The 16,189-nt window shown below is 35.1% G+C and overlaps 1 protein-coding gene across 1 annotated transcript; it reads left to right on the forward strand.

The window, feature by feature from the left end:
- Positions 1 to 11,887: 11,887 nt before the first annotated feature.
- Positions 11,888 to 15,848, forward strand: LOC104905912 (petal death protein). Its single transcript, XM_010694570.4, has 6 exons — positions 11,888 to 12,183; positions 14,435 to 14,508; positions 14,609 to 14,691; positions 14,850 to 14,874; positions 14,972 to 15,138; positions 15,232 to 15,848. The coding sequence occupies exons 1-6, from the start codon at positions 11,978 to 11,980 to the stop codon at positions 15,583 to 15,585; spliced, it is 909 nt and encodes a 302-aa protein (XP_010692872.1). The 5' UTR covers positions 11,888 to 11,977; the 3' UTR covers positions 15,586 to 15,848.
- Positions 15,849 to 16,189: the final 341 nt, after the last annotated feature.

Genomic DNA, 16,189 nt, shown 5'->3' on the forward strand with positions numbered 1-16,189 from the left:
AACTTTGAAAGGAACCCATCCTTTCAGAGCACATGCTTTATGAATTTTCCTTGATAGGTACTCAAGACAGAGAATAAACAAATAAGGTGAAAAAGGGTCACCTTGTCCAATTCCCCTAGAAGGCTCGAACTTTGGAGTTCTAGTTCCATTTATTTGGATCGCAGTGGATCCGAGGAAACACAACTCATGATAAGCTTAATGGAGTCATTTGAGAACTAGAAATAATGGAGGCAATGTTCAATAAACGACCATTCAAGCCTATCATAGTCTTTTTCTAAATCAAGTTTCAATGCAAACAAACCTTTTTTTCCCTTTTTTTTGTTCATGGAATGGATGATCTCAGAATCAATAATGAAATTCACCTCGGAGCCCCTCCCCGGGATGAAACTGTTGTGGTTAGGGGATATAATATCCTGGAGATGGGGCCTAATCCGGTTAACTAAAACTTTTGTAATCATTTTATAGCTAGAGTTGACGAGACTTATGGGTCTAAAGTGACTCACTCTAGTAGGATTCTCAATTTCAGGAATTAGAGTTATAAGGGTCGAGTTAATAGAAGTTGGAACTAGGGATGACAACGGGCCGGATCTGGACCGGTTCTTGGTGGTACCAGATTCGGATCCGTTTTTTAAGCCTGGACCCAGATCCGGACCGGATCCTACGGATCTCTAAAGGCAATACCCATATCCGGATCCCCTAGATCCACGGTTCCAGGATCTGGATATGGATCTGACTGTTTCCCAAAAAGTTATACAAACAATTGCCAATATTTTATCACTAAATGATATGATTATTATAACATTCACCAAACTACAATATAACAACATCCCAACATTTAAAATATTTAATCTTGTATGAGAATGAGATAAATAGTGGCCTTAAGTTACTAATTAAAAATTAAAATATTCAAACTATAAAAACGGATCTACGGGTCGGATCTGGATCCTCTCCATAAGATCCAGATCCGTATTTTTTGTGTGGGATCCGGATCCGACCCAGATCCGCAGGGTCCAAAATGCTAAGATCTAGATCCTTGAAAACGGATCTGGATCAACGGATCTTAGACAGATCCAAGATCCATTGCCATCTTTAGTTGGAACCCTACAATCCTTGAAAATATTAACGACGTGAGTCATGCAGTCACTTTTAATATTATCCCAAAAGTGATGGAAGAAGGAAGCATGATAACCATCCTCACCCGGGGCCTTATTTTTCCCGATGGCAAACACGTCATCTTTATGCTCCTCCATGAAGGGACATGAGCTACAATCAATCAATTGGGTAGAGAGAATACTAGGCGGAGGATTAACTAAGCTTAACGAAAAGAGGGACTTATAGTAATCTAGAAATACCAAACTAATCTCTTCAAGTTTTGAAAAAGATTCACCAACCTCATTTTTTATTGAAACAATTCTATTTTTTTTACGTCTAATTATCGTCGATAGGTGGAAAAAATGTGTGTTTCTATCCCCAAGCATTAACCAATCAGTCTGTGATCTACACTGCCATTAACTCTCCTCTTGATTAAGTAGATGCTTAAGCTTAGAATGAAGATCATTTTCTAAATCAAACAAAAAAAAGGTTGAAAGGGCCTTTTTTAAAGCAAGTTGAGTGCCATTTAAACGGGCCTGGGTGCGTTTTTTTTTCCTTTTAAAAAATTATTTTTTTGGCCTGCCAAAATAGTAAGGGTGTCCGCAAGTTTCAAAAGCTTTAACTCAAGGTTATAAGACATATTAGCCCAAGTTTTAGTAACCGTTGCATCAAAAGTGGGCTCAGAAAACCAACTGGGCTCAATCTTAAAAACTTTTGATAAGGGGCAGGAGGGGTAGGTCTGGGTCATATCCATCCTGAAAAAGAAGGTGTGGTTGACCCAATTTTCCGAGAAGGTCATATAGGGCCTTGTATGAACTATGGCCGAGGTTGCAGGAGACAAAATCACATGAACTGGGGTTGGAAATTTTATTGGGGGCATTAGGAGGCCCCGAGTGTACGTGATGTCGGAAAGGAGGGGAGAGAGTCCCGGATCCCTCTCGTCCACCGGAAAAGGAGAAGCCATTACTGCTAGCAGGGTGGTTTTTTTTTTTTTTGGGTAGGAAGGACAATATATGGATATTTTTATCTAGGGAGTAAGAAGTTGAATTTAAAGTTGGAGGACTGATAAGGGAAGTAAGAAGAGGGGGAAAAAAGTTTACGTGAATTAAGGATGAAGTACAAGGAACTCTGAAGGATAGTCCCATCTGATGGGAAAAGAGGTTCGGCGGTTGTAGGCCAGATTGAAAAGGAACAACAACTAGAGATTACTTTTCCAATACATTAAAAGACTCTAGATCAGATAAAGCAAGGAAGGGATTGGAACCTACCTCCCGACTTTTTTTCTTTGGTATCAAATTTTTACTTTGGGATTTGAGCCTAGGATTAATCTGTTGGGCCTTTTGGTGCACTACCATCCAACCCTTTTATGTTTGCCTCTGTTTGTGTGTGTGTGTGTGTGTATTGGTGTGATCCTCAAGGATGATATGGGATAAAACATCCAAAATGTACTCCATTTTGCATTTAATCAGTGGTAGATTGAATAAGATTGTAGTATGAATAACTGATGAGGCATGTATATGTTAGCTATGGTGTTATATAGGCTGTCCAAAAGAGTATTAATGAATTATAATTTGTTTACATTGAGAGGTGCACTATACTCCTCAATGATGAATGAAGTCTGCAGATTTATACCTTGGCCATTATGCCTTTTGACACCGTATAACTCATATTGCCACCAGATATTTGTGCTTTTCTTTTCAATTTCCCCTCAGTTTGAATTCATGTGCTGAGTTATGTGGATGAGTGGGGACACCCTAAGAGGAATGTTAATAATGCCTGACTTGTTTTTTAAATTTGTTTAAATTGATTATCATTTTGTCTTAAATATGAGTGATAAAAAGATGAAATATGATTGAATATCACTACTACAAAAAAGGGTAAACATAACTGTTAAATAAGGCTTTACATAATAGTTTTGAGGTGTTATCCAAGTCAATGTAATGTAAAGTAAACATAACACCTAACAAAAGTGTTATGTTTGCCAGAGAAAACATAATAGTCATTTACAATACACGTTACGCCACTAGATAACACATTTTGTAAATAAGTGTTATGTTTGCTATTTATATGACAAATTAAAGAAGGAAAATTTAACACTTATCTTGAATAACTGTTATGTTTTCCTATAATATATAAAACATAAATAACCTAAAACTGTTATCTATGATTTTTTTTAAAAAAATCAAATTATCATTTCACGCATATATTGGCGGTAGGCGTTGCAGCACACAGCACAACAATGTCGTACAGTACAATTTTTCTTTTTTGTTAACAGGATAGTACAATACTTGTATATGTTATATAATTAATACTCAACTCATAAGATCTTACAACCAATAAATTGAATATGATATTCCAAACTTCTAAAATTCTTTATATCCCAAAATAATTCAAATAATATTCATAATTCTAAACTTCTAGAAAAACTACTATATATAAATACATATTAAAAAAAACTGCTAAACGCTGTGCACAAGGAGTTGTGCATCCTTCAACAGTCCATTGCAAATGCAGAGTCACAACTTATGAAGTCTTCTGTGCGCATGGAGTTCCTGGGTAGTGATTCTTCTGGTCGATGTATTGGGCCTCAGTCCAGCCTGGTGCACATCCTTGGGTGATTGTGGATAGTACTATGGCCTTGAAAGCTACAACAAAGCACCTGGGTCAGACAAAAATGGGGAGTGAGAGTGTATATTTTGGAAGTCTTGCTCCTTGTACAACTGATAATCATATGAGCTTGCAGGGTTCAAGTGCTCCTTGTCCATTTGTTTATGAACGTGATAGTTCCTGTACAACTTGCTTAAGACATTTACATGTTATAGCCAGTGGGATTGTGAATGCTACAAAACAGGTAAAAGGGCAAATAAAAGAATTTTGTTCTCTCTGTTTTAGCTGCTGTTAAGCTTCATAAATTTTTGAACAAAAGAATAAGGCCAAGAAGCTTATCCCCGAAGTGAATTGATCAAGTCTTCTCCGTAGGCAAAACCTAAGCCAAACGCGAAAGACAGATCCCATATGATCTGGTCCGTAGTCTTACAAGATGGGTTATTACTTATTAGTGTCAGCCTTAGAATTCTCCATTATAGCTGTTTGCTGTAGTTTGTGTAATGGGATATTTAAGAGGACAACTAGATAAATGTAGGCATAAAGTATGGATAGATAGGCTGTCTAAATTAAGGCATGGATATTATTAGATCAGAACGTTGGAGGTTTTTAATATTTCATTTACGTTATGTTTATTTTGTTCAGAAACAGCCTCTATAGATGATAGATCCAATACGGTGGGGTATGTATCATTTAAACATCCTCTATAGATGATAATTTGATAATTTGAAATGATAAGGTTCAAGAAAAATCGTATAGATTTAAATGTCTTAAAAAACAAATATCAACCAGTTTAACAGACCAAATTTGAGAAGTATAAACATCATATTTCGGAATGGAAGAACAACAAACCAAAGTTATAACCTTTTTCTCTTCTTTCTCGGCAGCAGCTGGGGCAACAGCAGCACCTCCAGCAGCAACAATAGCAGCAAGAGCGGCACCACCACCAGGCCAGCACCAACATTCATGATAAGGTCCCCAATGCTCTTCTTTTCAAGGAGCTTAGCAAACATGCTTGGCCAGTATGACTCGCATTCAATGTTGGCGGCGCTAATCACTGTTGTAATCTTCTCAGCCTGAAAACAGAAATGTGTTAGATGGGAAGCAACTAATGTATATCATCAAACCACCTACACCTGCTAATCAAATTAAATGTGCAAAATTTTGCCTTGACTAGATAACAATAGTATATGATACGAACCGCACAAAAAAAATCTCAATCCAATTATCTAGGAAGAATGTATACTAAGTTATCAACTTTTAAATTGATTAATAGTCTATCAAAGATCCCATCTTCATTATTTGCAGATCAAGTTATCATCATATATTGTAACAAAGATGTGTGCCAATATACAGACTACTAGACAACATTGTAGACGATTGCAAATAACAATTACAAAATCGAACTCTGCAGATGCAGTAGCATAGTTCCAACACACATATAACGAACAATTTAAGGGCAGGCATTGGATGGATTGCAAGAGCTGGCACAAAGGTTTTATTCAGCGGCAATGAAGTAGTCAAGGCTAATTCGGCGCTGCAGTGTGAGGGGTTAGCTGTACTGAAAGCACAAGAAGAATCACTAACTTCACCACAACTCCTGTCTTAGGAAGGACTTGCGATAACAATCGATCAGTTCCACCATAGGTATCATTTCCAGCAACAATTTCCTGGCCTAGATCATAAAACATAGATACTGCCATTTGAGAACGTGGATACCTTAACACTAAAAGGATCAATTCATCTCAGTATAGGAGTAACTGAATGCAGCTACCAGCACACACATGTACTTTGCATATTGGCTTGTTATTAGTTGTTCTTATGTAATGGACAAGAGGAGAGAAATTACAAAGCATCAAATGGCGAAACCGAAAGCAAAGAGGCAAAGATAAACAATACCAGTTCCAACAAGATGAGTCACAGCAGCAAGAGCACCTCAGTTTGATAATAAATTAATTTATCAATGAACCATATTAATTACAATTAAAATAAATTAATTTATTAATGAAATTGTAAAAGAAACGCACCTCAGTTTGATAAGCACCAACTCCTAAATTCAACTTTACATTACTAGGATCCTTGTTATAAGCAACAGTGACCTAATATTTCACAACATTCATCATAATTAATCATCTCATATAAAAATAAATTTGATCAATCATATTAACAAACAAATCAAACGAAAAAACAAAACAAATTCAGAAGATCAGCAAGCGAAATCGATGATAGAATAACAGATAGAGTATAGAAATTAAATTACTCCTAGAATGGGGTCTTCGGGAGCTTGAACGACGACATCAGCGAAAACGGAATCCAAGAGTTTTACAGCAATCAAATATGAGAGAGATTAAGAGATTTTTTAGAAGTTTAAGGGCTGAAGTAGCAATCTTGAGGGAACCGGAGGTAGCAACCGCCAACCGTGAGGGGAACCTCGGTGGAAACTAAAAGTGAAAATGCATGTTGATATCGAAAACACATAACTTGAAAAAGGCGAAGTAAGTGCTCCTAATTTCTAGCTGTGACAGTTTTTTTTCAATTTAATTATTTTGACAAATTTATTATTAATAATAATAAAACAAAGATAACATTTTGTATTATTCTAATAAAAAAAATTAAAGCATTACATAATAGTTCCATAGCAAAGATAACACACATCAAGATAAGTGTTAACTGATATATTATCAATACAACCTAACATAACAGTTACACGGTTAAAACGTTAAATTTAGACTTTACATAACGTTTGCTTAAATAAGAGTTAATTTAGGGGTGTTATGTTTGCCCTTTTTTTGTAGTAGTGTATATCTTGCACCAATGTATCTTGTGCATGTTTAATTTGATTTTCTTTTTTTGTCACTCATTTGTTTGATTCAATGATGAACTGTTTTTTTACTTAACTTTATATGAACTATTTTTTTACTTAACTTTATATGAACTGTTTTTTTCACTTAACTTTATATGAACTTTTTTTTTACGTAACATTAATATGAACTGTTTTTTACTTAACATTAATATGAACTGTTTTGCAACCCAAAATGTTTTCATATTATAAATGCAAAGCTTAAATACAAAATGTTTTCATGTACATATACAAAATGTATAACCAACCTATATGTGGTGTATTTTACATACAAAAAGTTAACTTCATCTTGCACTATATTACCCCATTAAAATGGCCTTGAAATGCCCATTGGTTGATGTTTGTGTTTATATTATGCCAATACCATCATCTGAATCTGATTCCCCGCTTGTTACATAGTTTGGTTCTTGTTGTTCATCTTCAAAATGACATTCCTCTGCCCATTGTTTGCTCTCTTGTACTAGTTGTGGACTAAGGATTATGGAAATTGGTAACTCACATCTCCTTTCTAGTGTTTTTTTCCCCATATGTGGTATGTGATAATTATTGTTACCCTTGACTATTAGAGTCTCCTTCATCACTTGTTGTAGAGTTAACCATATGTGATTGCATAGCTTAGGATCATACTTGTCATAGGCCCTCTTGATTGCCTTCACCAAGTGCTTCACACTTCTAGGTGCAATTTGATCTTTTAATGTTTAAATTGCATTAAAAAAAAACTTAGATCTAACACATTCATATCAGGAGATTGTGCTGGCTGATTGATTAATCTTATGTCAAATCCATCTTTTTTTGCCTCTAAGTTGAATTGAGCATCATCACTTGCTATGTGTGGCCTTGCATTGTCTTGGACAATCCAGATTTGCTTACATCCATCCTCTGACCATTTCTCTTATGGCTAGCAGTATGTGGTTTATTAGCTTCTCTTTCATGACTTCTTTTGTGATGCTTAGTAGAGGTTTGGTTTCAACCACCCGTGCATCTCTATTACAACTAGACCTCTTTGCTACAACCTCTTCTATGAATGGGAAGATGCCTGTCTTCCCATCAAAAATTACCATACCATTAACTGTGATAATGGGCCTTGCAACTGCACCTATGAACATGATCTTGATTATGAATCTCTTGCTTTTGCATCTTCTATATGGCTCTGCTTCACCTATGGCTAGGTAGTACCTCTCAGAAATTTTGCTCATACAAAACAATTTCTCATCCACATGAACCACATTGTACATGTTATTGAATTTTGATATTGTTTGGATAGTGTTTGGTATGATGGAACCCAAACACCACAACACCCTAGTAAACTTATGTGCTGGGGTCAAATAAGGTGTGATGGCATTACTGTGTTTCTTTATAGCACCCCTTTTCACCAACCCATGCAAGGTTGACTTGTGTGTACCTAATGTTGCTGCGGTTGATCTCATACTTGTCCTCTTCCTTAGTGGAACTGACATTAGTTGTTGATGATCCAACTGAATTCTTTTTCTTCCTACCCTGCCTGTTCTTTTGTGACTCACCTCTATGTTTGCATTTTGCTGGAGTTGTTGTGATACATTCTTCCATATTCTACCAACTGTCCACCTTGAAGTCTTCAATTCAATTGCAATTTTTTTCAGAGCTCCATGAGGTAAAATGAACTGCCCATAATTATTTCTTTGTACCAATTGTTATAGCCTTTTTGCAACATTACATCTCCCATGATTGTCCAATACTTTGCTCCTCCTCATTTCATTTGCCACTTCTTGTGGTTGTCCTTGTTCTCGTTGGTCATCATTTGTTTCACTATATGTCCAGTCATATTCTGTGACTTTGACATCTGAGTCATCATCTAACCACTCAGCCACTAACTCATCATCTGCATTTACTTGTTCTATTTCAGTGAAGAACTCATCTTCTTCTTCTGGAGATGCAGGTAATGGTGGTCTGTTTAGATCAAAGACCTCTAGATTAAGTTGTGGTTGTGGTTGTAGTTGTGGTTCTGCAATTGGTTATGGCAGTGGATCATTGAGATCAAAAGTTGGTTGATTTTGTGGTATGGGTTGAGCTAATGGGATGGTGTTGATGTTTTATCAGTAGAACTGTCTAGGGGGGGCATAGCTAAGCTATGGATGTCAGACATGTTCAAGCTGAGAATGCTTCAACACTTTCCTCAAGTGAAGCTTTTAAAAAATAAATGGCACTATAAATCACTCAATGATGATGTTTCTAAGAGTGAATCTACCCCCACCCCCCCCCCAAGAAAATGGCTGGTTGGTTGATGTGTTTGATGATCTTGGTGACGAAATGCTCAAAGCTGAGCTTTTGGTGGTGAAATGCTCTCAAATGAAAATGCGCTTGTATATATAGTCCCATTTAAGTCTGAAAATATTTTCGATTCTTTTGGGGAAATTTTAATTCCCCCAAAATTTTGAATTTTGGTTGTTGCAATTTTAGGGGGAAAATTTTCCCCATCTTATGTACAGTGTTTTCTGAAATTTTGGAGGGAAAAATATATTGTCCCTTAATTGTATATTTGTAACTGACATTGAATAAAGTTTGTTCTGAAATTTTGGAGGGAAAAGAACTCCCAATTTTCGCAAATAAAGGCGCCAACTTTGCATTGTATAGGTCAAGTCCCCCTTTTTATGCCTTTTAATCACCCTTCTCTCCAAGTAATTAATCCCCTAACTTTTTCCTCAAAAAAGGCTCTACACAGTGGGCCACCACCATTTCCTTGGTCTTTGTGATAAAGTAAATGTAGCAACTAAATAGGGATGGAGGGAGTATCTCTTTATGAGATTTCTACATACCTTGTTATTAAATTTTTAGTCTTTGTTGTGGAGATCTCCCTCTCCCCTATGGGAGTTGTGAATGTGGTTTTTTTTTGTTTTTAGGTATGAGAAATTGTTCTTATTGGTTGAAGTTCGAGACTCAAATGAAGGTATTGGAATCTCAAATGCAGTTAACATGGCTCGATCAAGAATACTCTTCCCAATTATGTTAGAATGATATACTTCATCATCAATAGCTGCTTGATTAAGCAAATACAAGGGGGGTTGTGCTGTATTGCTTAATCTGGTTCATTATAGTTTTTTCGAAGATGAATTTGATTTAACCTTGTTTAATTGTATCTTGTTTTTACTTTAATATCTATTGTAGATGCCGTTTGGCCTTCAATTAATGAAATTTCACTTTCAAAGAAAAAATGTTTCTTCTCAAATTTTAAAACTTATTCTTTTTAGCAATATGATAAAATTTAAACTATACAATAATCTCTTAAACAAACTTCAACCGTTATTTATTTGAGACACTAGTAGAATAAATGTTAATTGTGACGATTGAAATGTGGCGATTTTACCAATACGCAGCAATAAACCGCGTAAAAAGAAAAAATAAAAAATCTACTTGTTGCTACGGTTTTGGTTGAAAACCGCATCAATAGATGCCAACGGGAACTTTTTCAAAATTTTTGGACTGTATTGACCAAATCTATTGTTGTGGTTCTCACCCAAAATCGCAACAATAGATTAAAATATTATTAAAAAATAATATTTTAATATATTGCTACGGTTTCTTCATGAAATCACATCAATAACGTCATTAGGGTTTTTTTATAGTTAAGCAATAGGGCGCCGTCACTCCTCATAACTACCCTCATAACTCTCACGGTTCTCTCTAACTTCACCCTCACCCTCACTGGTTCTCTCTCACTTCACCTTCACCTCCACCCTCACCCTCACTCCTCTCACTGGTTCTCTCTCACTTCACCCTCACCTTCTTCGTCGGCCGTTCACAAAAATCCAGATTGAGAAACCAAAGAGAGAAAAGGGTTTGAAGGAGAGAGAAGTAGATCGAAGGAGAGAGAGAAGATTTCGGTTGTGGTGGAAGAATCTCCGGCGCTGCACCACCATATTTTCGAACGCGTTCAATTCGCCACGCGCTGCACCCCTCAAATATGATTTATCACTTCCTCTCAGATCTTCCTCGCCGGCCACTCGAGTCCTTCGCTACTGCAGATCGGTCTCCCTATCTCTCCTCCTCGTCATTCTTTCTTCTCGTCGGACTACATCTGCTGCAGACGTAGATGTGCGAAGTCGATGTCGGCAGTGACAACGATGGTTCGTATCCATCCGACGAGTAGATAATTGGATCTGATAATTTACTTTGATTTATATATTGTTTATATTTTTTGTAATTGGTGGTTTGTTTTGTTTATACCAATTTTTATTTTGAATATTTTTGTTGTTATTTTTTGTATTATTTTGTATGTACTGAATTTTATTTTCGGTTGTTTATTTCCGATCGTTTACGTATATTTATATTGGTGGTAGCGTGATTTGTTGTTGATGAGATTTCTCTAGCTCAATTTATATTTTCAGTCATTTTCCTTTCTAGCAAGCAAAAAAAATCTCCACTGACACCTATTCATGTTGTTCCTACCAAAAACAGCAGCATAAATGTTTTTTTTTATTAAAAAAATTCATATTGTTGCAATTCGGGTAAGAACCGCAGCAATAGGTAGCTCAATTGTTGCGGTTAAAATGGATCAATAAGTAATTACCTATTGCTGCGCGGTCAAAATCGCAATAATAAGGATCAAAATCGCTGCAATTAACTTTTATTCTACTAGTGAGAATTGTTAATTTTACTTATATACTTATTGGCTATTGCCAATATAAAATTTTGACCATAAATATATTTTAATATTAATAAGTATACATTATATAAAAATGATAATTTAAAAATATATATTGAAATATATATATCAAAATAATAGTAACAGAAGAAAAAAGCATGTCATTGATGTGAATATAGTGTTACACCACAAAATATATGGATACAGATTGAGAATGTTAAATTACTTATAATCACATATCATCCATATATAGCTTCATATCAATTATCACGAAATGAGAGGTCCTTATTTATTAAAAGCGTGGAAAAGGGCTTCATCAATCATGTATTATTTACTTGAACAAAATGATAAAGTTACAGAAAAAAGGAGGATTAATTGACCCAAAATAACTTGAAAAGGTAAGCGATAATTCTAGCTTGTGTAATATAGCGGGACAAAGATGTACCCTACGTAGTACAGCCAAGCATTTTATCACGTGGAGGGACCCTTATTAATTACCATTTTTCCCCAAATATTTTGAAACCACGAAATTTCCTCTTTTATTTTCTTAAAAAATTCCCGAAATTTCCCATTCTCTCAAAATACCCAATATAAGTTATTTTAAAAACATAGCCTACGAAATTTCCCACCTACTCTAATTAACTTGTAACTACGTTCATTACTACTACGGTGGTACTACCAAGTCATCTAACTACTATAAATAGAAGAACAAAGCAAGGCAGCATCATTCAGCTCAAGCACTAAAAAAAGCTACTAAGCTCCTTCCTCCTTAATTCCTCCCTATCTTTTTATCCAACAAAAAAATGGGCTCTCTTGACGCAAGTAATGCGGTGGTAGGGAGGACAACAGTCCACCGCCTAATTGCGGAGGAAGGAGCATTGCTTATGCCTGGCATCCAAGACGCCTTCTCAGCTGCCATTTGTGCCAAAACCGGCCATAAGGCTTGCTTTGTCTCTGGCTTTGGTGTCTCCGCCGCTCTACTTGGCTTACCTGACTTTGGCTTGCTCACGTACGTTTCTAGCTTTTTTTTTTTTTTTTTTTTTCTAATATAGTGGTCGTTTAGTTGAACATAAAATATTATATTTTTGCCCCACATAGTAAGCACTTTATAGAACGTGCAAGATAGTTTTGTATGTAGATTAAACTTTGCATGATAGAGTTTTAATTAAAGTTGTAATCAACACGATAAAACTTTATTTATTAAATAGGTCAACAATCCACTACTAATAGAAATAAATAAATAGTAAAATCTAATTCATCAATTCTAATAGTTTTTTAATGCTCTATTTCTAGTGGGTTAACTATCCACGAGTTGACCAACAAGAGTTGGCTCAAGTGGTAAGCAGCTTGATGTCGCTTAAGGGAGGTCTCGAGTTCGAGTCTCACCGTATGCAGAAACTCTTGTTGGGGAGACTCACCCACCAAAGCTAGGTGTGCGACCCGGGTCGGACTCCGATGTAGTCGGAGCAAAGCTCTGGTAAACCGGGTGGGCAACCAAAAAAAAAAAAACTATCCACTAGTAGATGTAGCATTGTTCTAATCAATAGAGTGTTCTAGTGGGTTAATAACTTTTTTGATTTTATGGAAAGTGGTATTCGTATAAAAAGTAATTTCTAGTATTTTGTCAATCAAATAACTTTATTTTATTCCTAGAATTTTTTTTTTCTAGCTCAAAAGAAAAAGTATTTAGGGCCTGTTCTCCCCAGCTTATTTTCAGTTCAGTTCAGTTCAGTTCAATTCAGTTCAGTTCAGTTCAATTCAGTTCAGTTCAGATCAGTTCATTTCAGTTCAGACCAGTTCAGTTCAATTCAGTTCAGTTCAAACCAATTCAGTTCAGTTCAGTTCAGCTCTTGACAATACTTTTACTCTCACATATCACTATTCATTTCAGTTCAGTTCAATTCAGTTCAGTTCAGATCAGTTCAGTTCAGTTCAATTCAGTTCAGTTCAATTCAGTTCAGTTCAATTCAGTTCAGTTCAGTTCAGTTCAGTTCAGTTCAGCTGTTTTATGCCGAAGAGAACATACCCTTAGAAGTCGTTTGGTTCATCTAAAATTTAGTGGAATTTGGATTGCCTAGGAAAGTACAAATTAGGATAGTTGTTTGGTATGGAGGAAATACAAAATTCACGGAAAATAGAATTTCCAAGAAAATGAAAATTCTTATGAAGTGTAGGAAATGAATCACCAACCCTCCTTGGTGATAAGAAATTCCCATATCAATTTCAAATTTCTATATTTATCCAAACATCCAAAGCCACTTCTTAGAAAATAAACCAGTGATTTCCATAAAAATAAAACTTCACATAAAAATTAAGTTGCAATGATAACCTCCCACTATTCACGAAATTTACTTTGCAGAGTCTTAGATAGGCTAGGTATGGAGTAAAGTGTTATAAGATTTGGCTCATTTTCATTTAGTATTTGTCGTTTTCAGTAAAAGAAAGTTTGTATATTCCAAAAATTTAAAAGTAGATGTTTGTATATTCAATTAAAGGCGGCCATCTTAAAATACTCTTAATGCCCAACTAAATAGTAAATACCCATGAACTTTTTAGTACTATTGGCTGGAATATTCTGGCACACTTTGACTTGGAAAGGATTTGAAAATAAAAAATGTTACTATGTTGGTCCCCCATAATTTTGAGATGGACACAAATCAATAGAATATGTAGTAGATATATGAATTGAATAGTGTTGTTACTGTTCTATCTCTAAAATTATTGCGTGATGGGTGAAAGAGTATACTCCTATACATAGTGGAGGGTCTCATTGATGATAAGATATTGAATGAATATATTAATCATATCTTTTTATGTACTTTGTGTCGTAGGAGTGGGTTGCCGATCTACATTCAATTGACTAATTTGCAAGCTGACTAAAATTGTTATTTTATTTTTTAAAAAATATGTTTAGTGGAATTCACTTCTTCTTTTGGTCGGAAATTTTTTTCTCGTGTTGTTGTTTATGACTACTTTTTACTCCCAAAAAAAAAAAAAAAAGCGAAATTACTTTTACAACGTAAAAAGAAGCAAATCAAGAAAATGTCTTAGTCTAGTGGTTAAGATTGAGGTACTGTTAAACGATAAGTAATAGGTTCGTCAAATCCCCCCTCTTAAACCATGTTGAAGTAAATCGGTATTTAATTGAGATTTATAGATCCAAATGTGGTTTCTATAAGTCGTTTGAACAAGTGATAGTAATAATAAAAAATCGTTTATGCTCTTGCAAACCAATTAGTAATACAAATTTTCTAATACAGAACTGCAGAAGTTGTCAGTGTTGTTCAAAGAATAACCGCTGCTGCTCCAAGTTTATGTGTTGTAGTTGACGGAGGTAAAATACATTATAATCATTTGCTTGATTCCTCTATTTTTATAGTTATTTATATAAGAAGCACAATTAACAGAGTAATTGTGTTATTAATCTATGATAGACACTGGAGGTGGTGGCCCTCTCAATGTGCAAAGGTTCATCAAAGACTTGATTAGAGCCGGTGCCAAGGGAGTCTTTCTTGAGGTAAAATGCTTTTCATGCGTCGCTATTGTATAGGACAATTATAGATTATGACATGAAAACTAATCTTTGTAATAAAAACAATAGTGGTTCAATTAAAGATAGTGACATTTTTTGAATTTGTACTAATTATACTAATCACATAAAATTATTTTCTACAGGATCAAGTATGGCCAAAGAAGTGTGGTAAGTATACCTAGCATGACTAATAATTTTGCAAACATGTTAATTTGACACTCCATGTAAATACTAATTAAGTTATTTTTTTATCTTATTTGTATAGGTCATATGCGTGGTAAGATGGTTGTACCAGCAGAAGAGCATGCACTTAAAATAGCAGCAGCAAGAGATGCTATTGGTGATTCTGATTTTTTCTTGGTAGCAAGAACTGATGCAAGAGCACCCCATGGTCTCCAAGAAGCTATTCGACGTGCTAACCTTTACAGAGAGGTATAATTTCTAACCATTTCTACATCCATATATTCATTGAAACAATTATTTGTGATGGTATCATGATAATAATTAGTGTCATTCTTCTTGCAGGCTGGTGCTGATGCCACCTTTGTTGAGGCACCTGCCAACATTGATGAGTTGAATGAGGTTGTTAAAGGTGTTAAAGGTTTAAGGATTGCAAACATGATTGAAGGTGGAAAGACTCCATTGCACACACCAGCTGAATTTCAAGAAATGGGTTTCCACTTGATCGCTCATTCACTCTCAACACTTTATGCTACAACTAAGGCTTTGATGGGTATCTTAAGGACTCTTAAGGAGAAGGGAACTACTAGGGATGATTTTGACCAAATGGTTACATTCAATGAATTCAATGATATGATTAGCTTGGAATCTTGGTATGAGCTTGAAACTAAGTTCAAGAGTTTCACACCAAAAGCTTGATTATCTCGACAAGAGTTTGAATCAAAACCCATTTATGTGAATTTAGTTTGCCAAATTATGGCATTAGAATGTGTGAACTTCAATTCATATCATTGTTACTTATTTAATATTTGTTTGAAATAATGCGTTTGAGTTATGTTGTTAGTTTAAATTCTAGAGTGAGAGCAAGTTTCAGATGCGATGTAATCTTTTATTGTAGTTCAAGTATAATTTTATGTTGTTTTTTGCAATATCAAGTGAATAAAAATAATTCGTTGCTACCTTATTTCCTTGTGATATTTATAATGATCCTAAAGTAAATCTACTAAATATTTGCATATATAGCTGTAGAGTTATGTCATTTGGCTTAACTAGATCGTGATATATTCAATCAATTTATGTGTACATTGGTGGGTATTTTATATTTACAAATTTATATTAGTTCTACGGTAATATATCCTCGATTATTGTACCAAAAATAATCCTAACTCAATGATGCTTTTGTGATGGTAATATGTCTTGGTTTTCTTATTAGGCGTCGTTTGGTTCACATGGGAAGTAATTTCCCATGGGGAATTTACATTTCATGGGAAATTCTTTCCCTTGTTAATTTCCTAGGAATTAG

This window comes from Beta vulgaris, chromosome 1 (assembly GCF_026745355.1).
Source record: "Beta vulgaris subsp. vulgaris cultivar EL10 chromosome 1, EL10.2, whole genome shotgun sequence".
NCBI classification, from domain to species: domain Eukaryota; kingdom Viridiplantae; phylum Streptophyta; class Magnoliopsida; order Caryophyllales; family Amaranthaceae; genus Beta; species Beta vulgaris.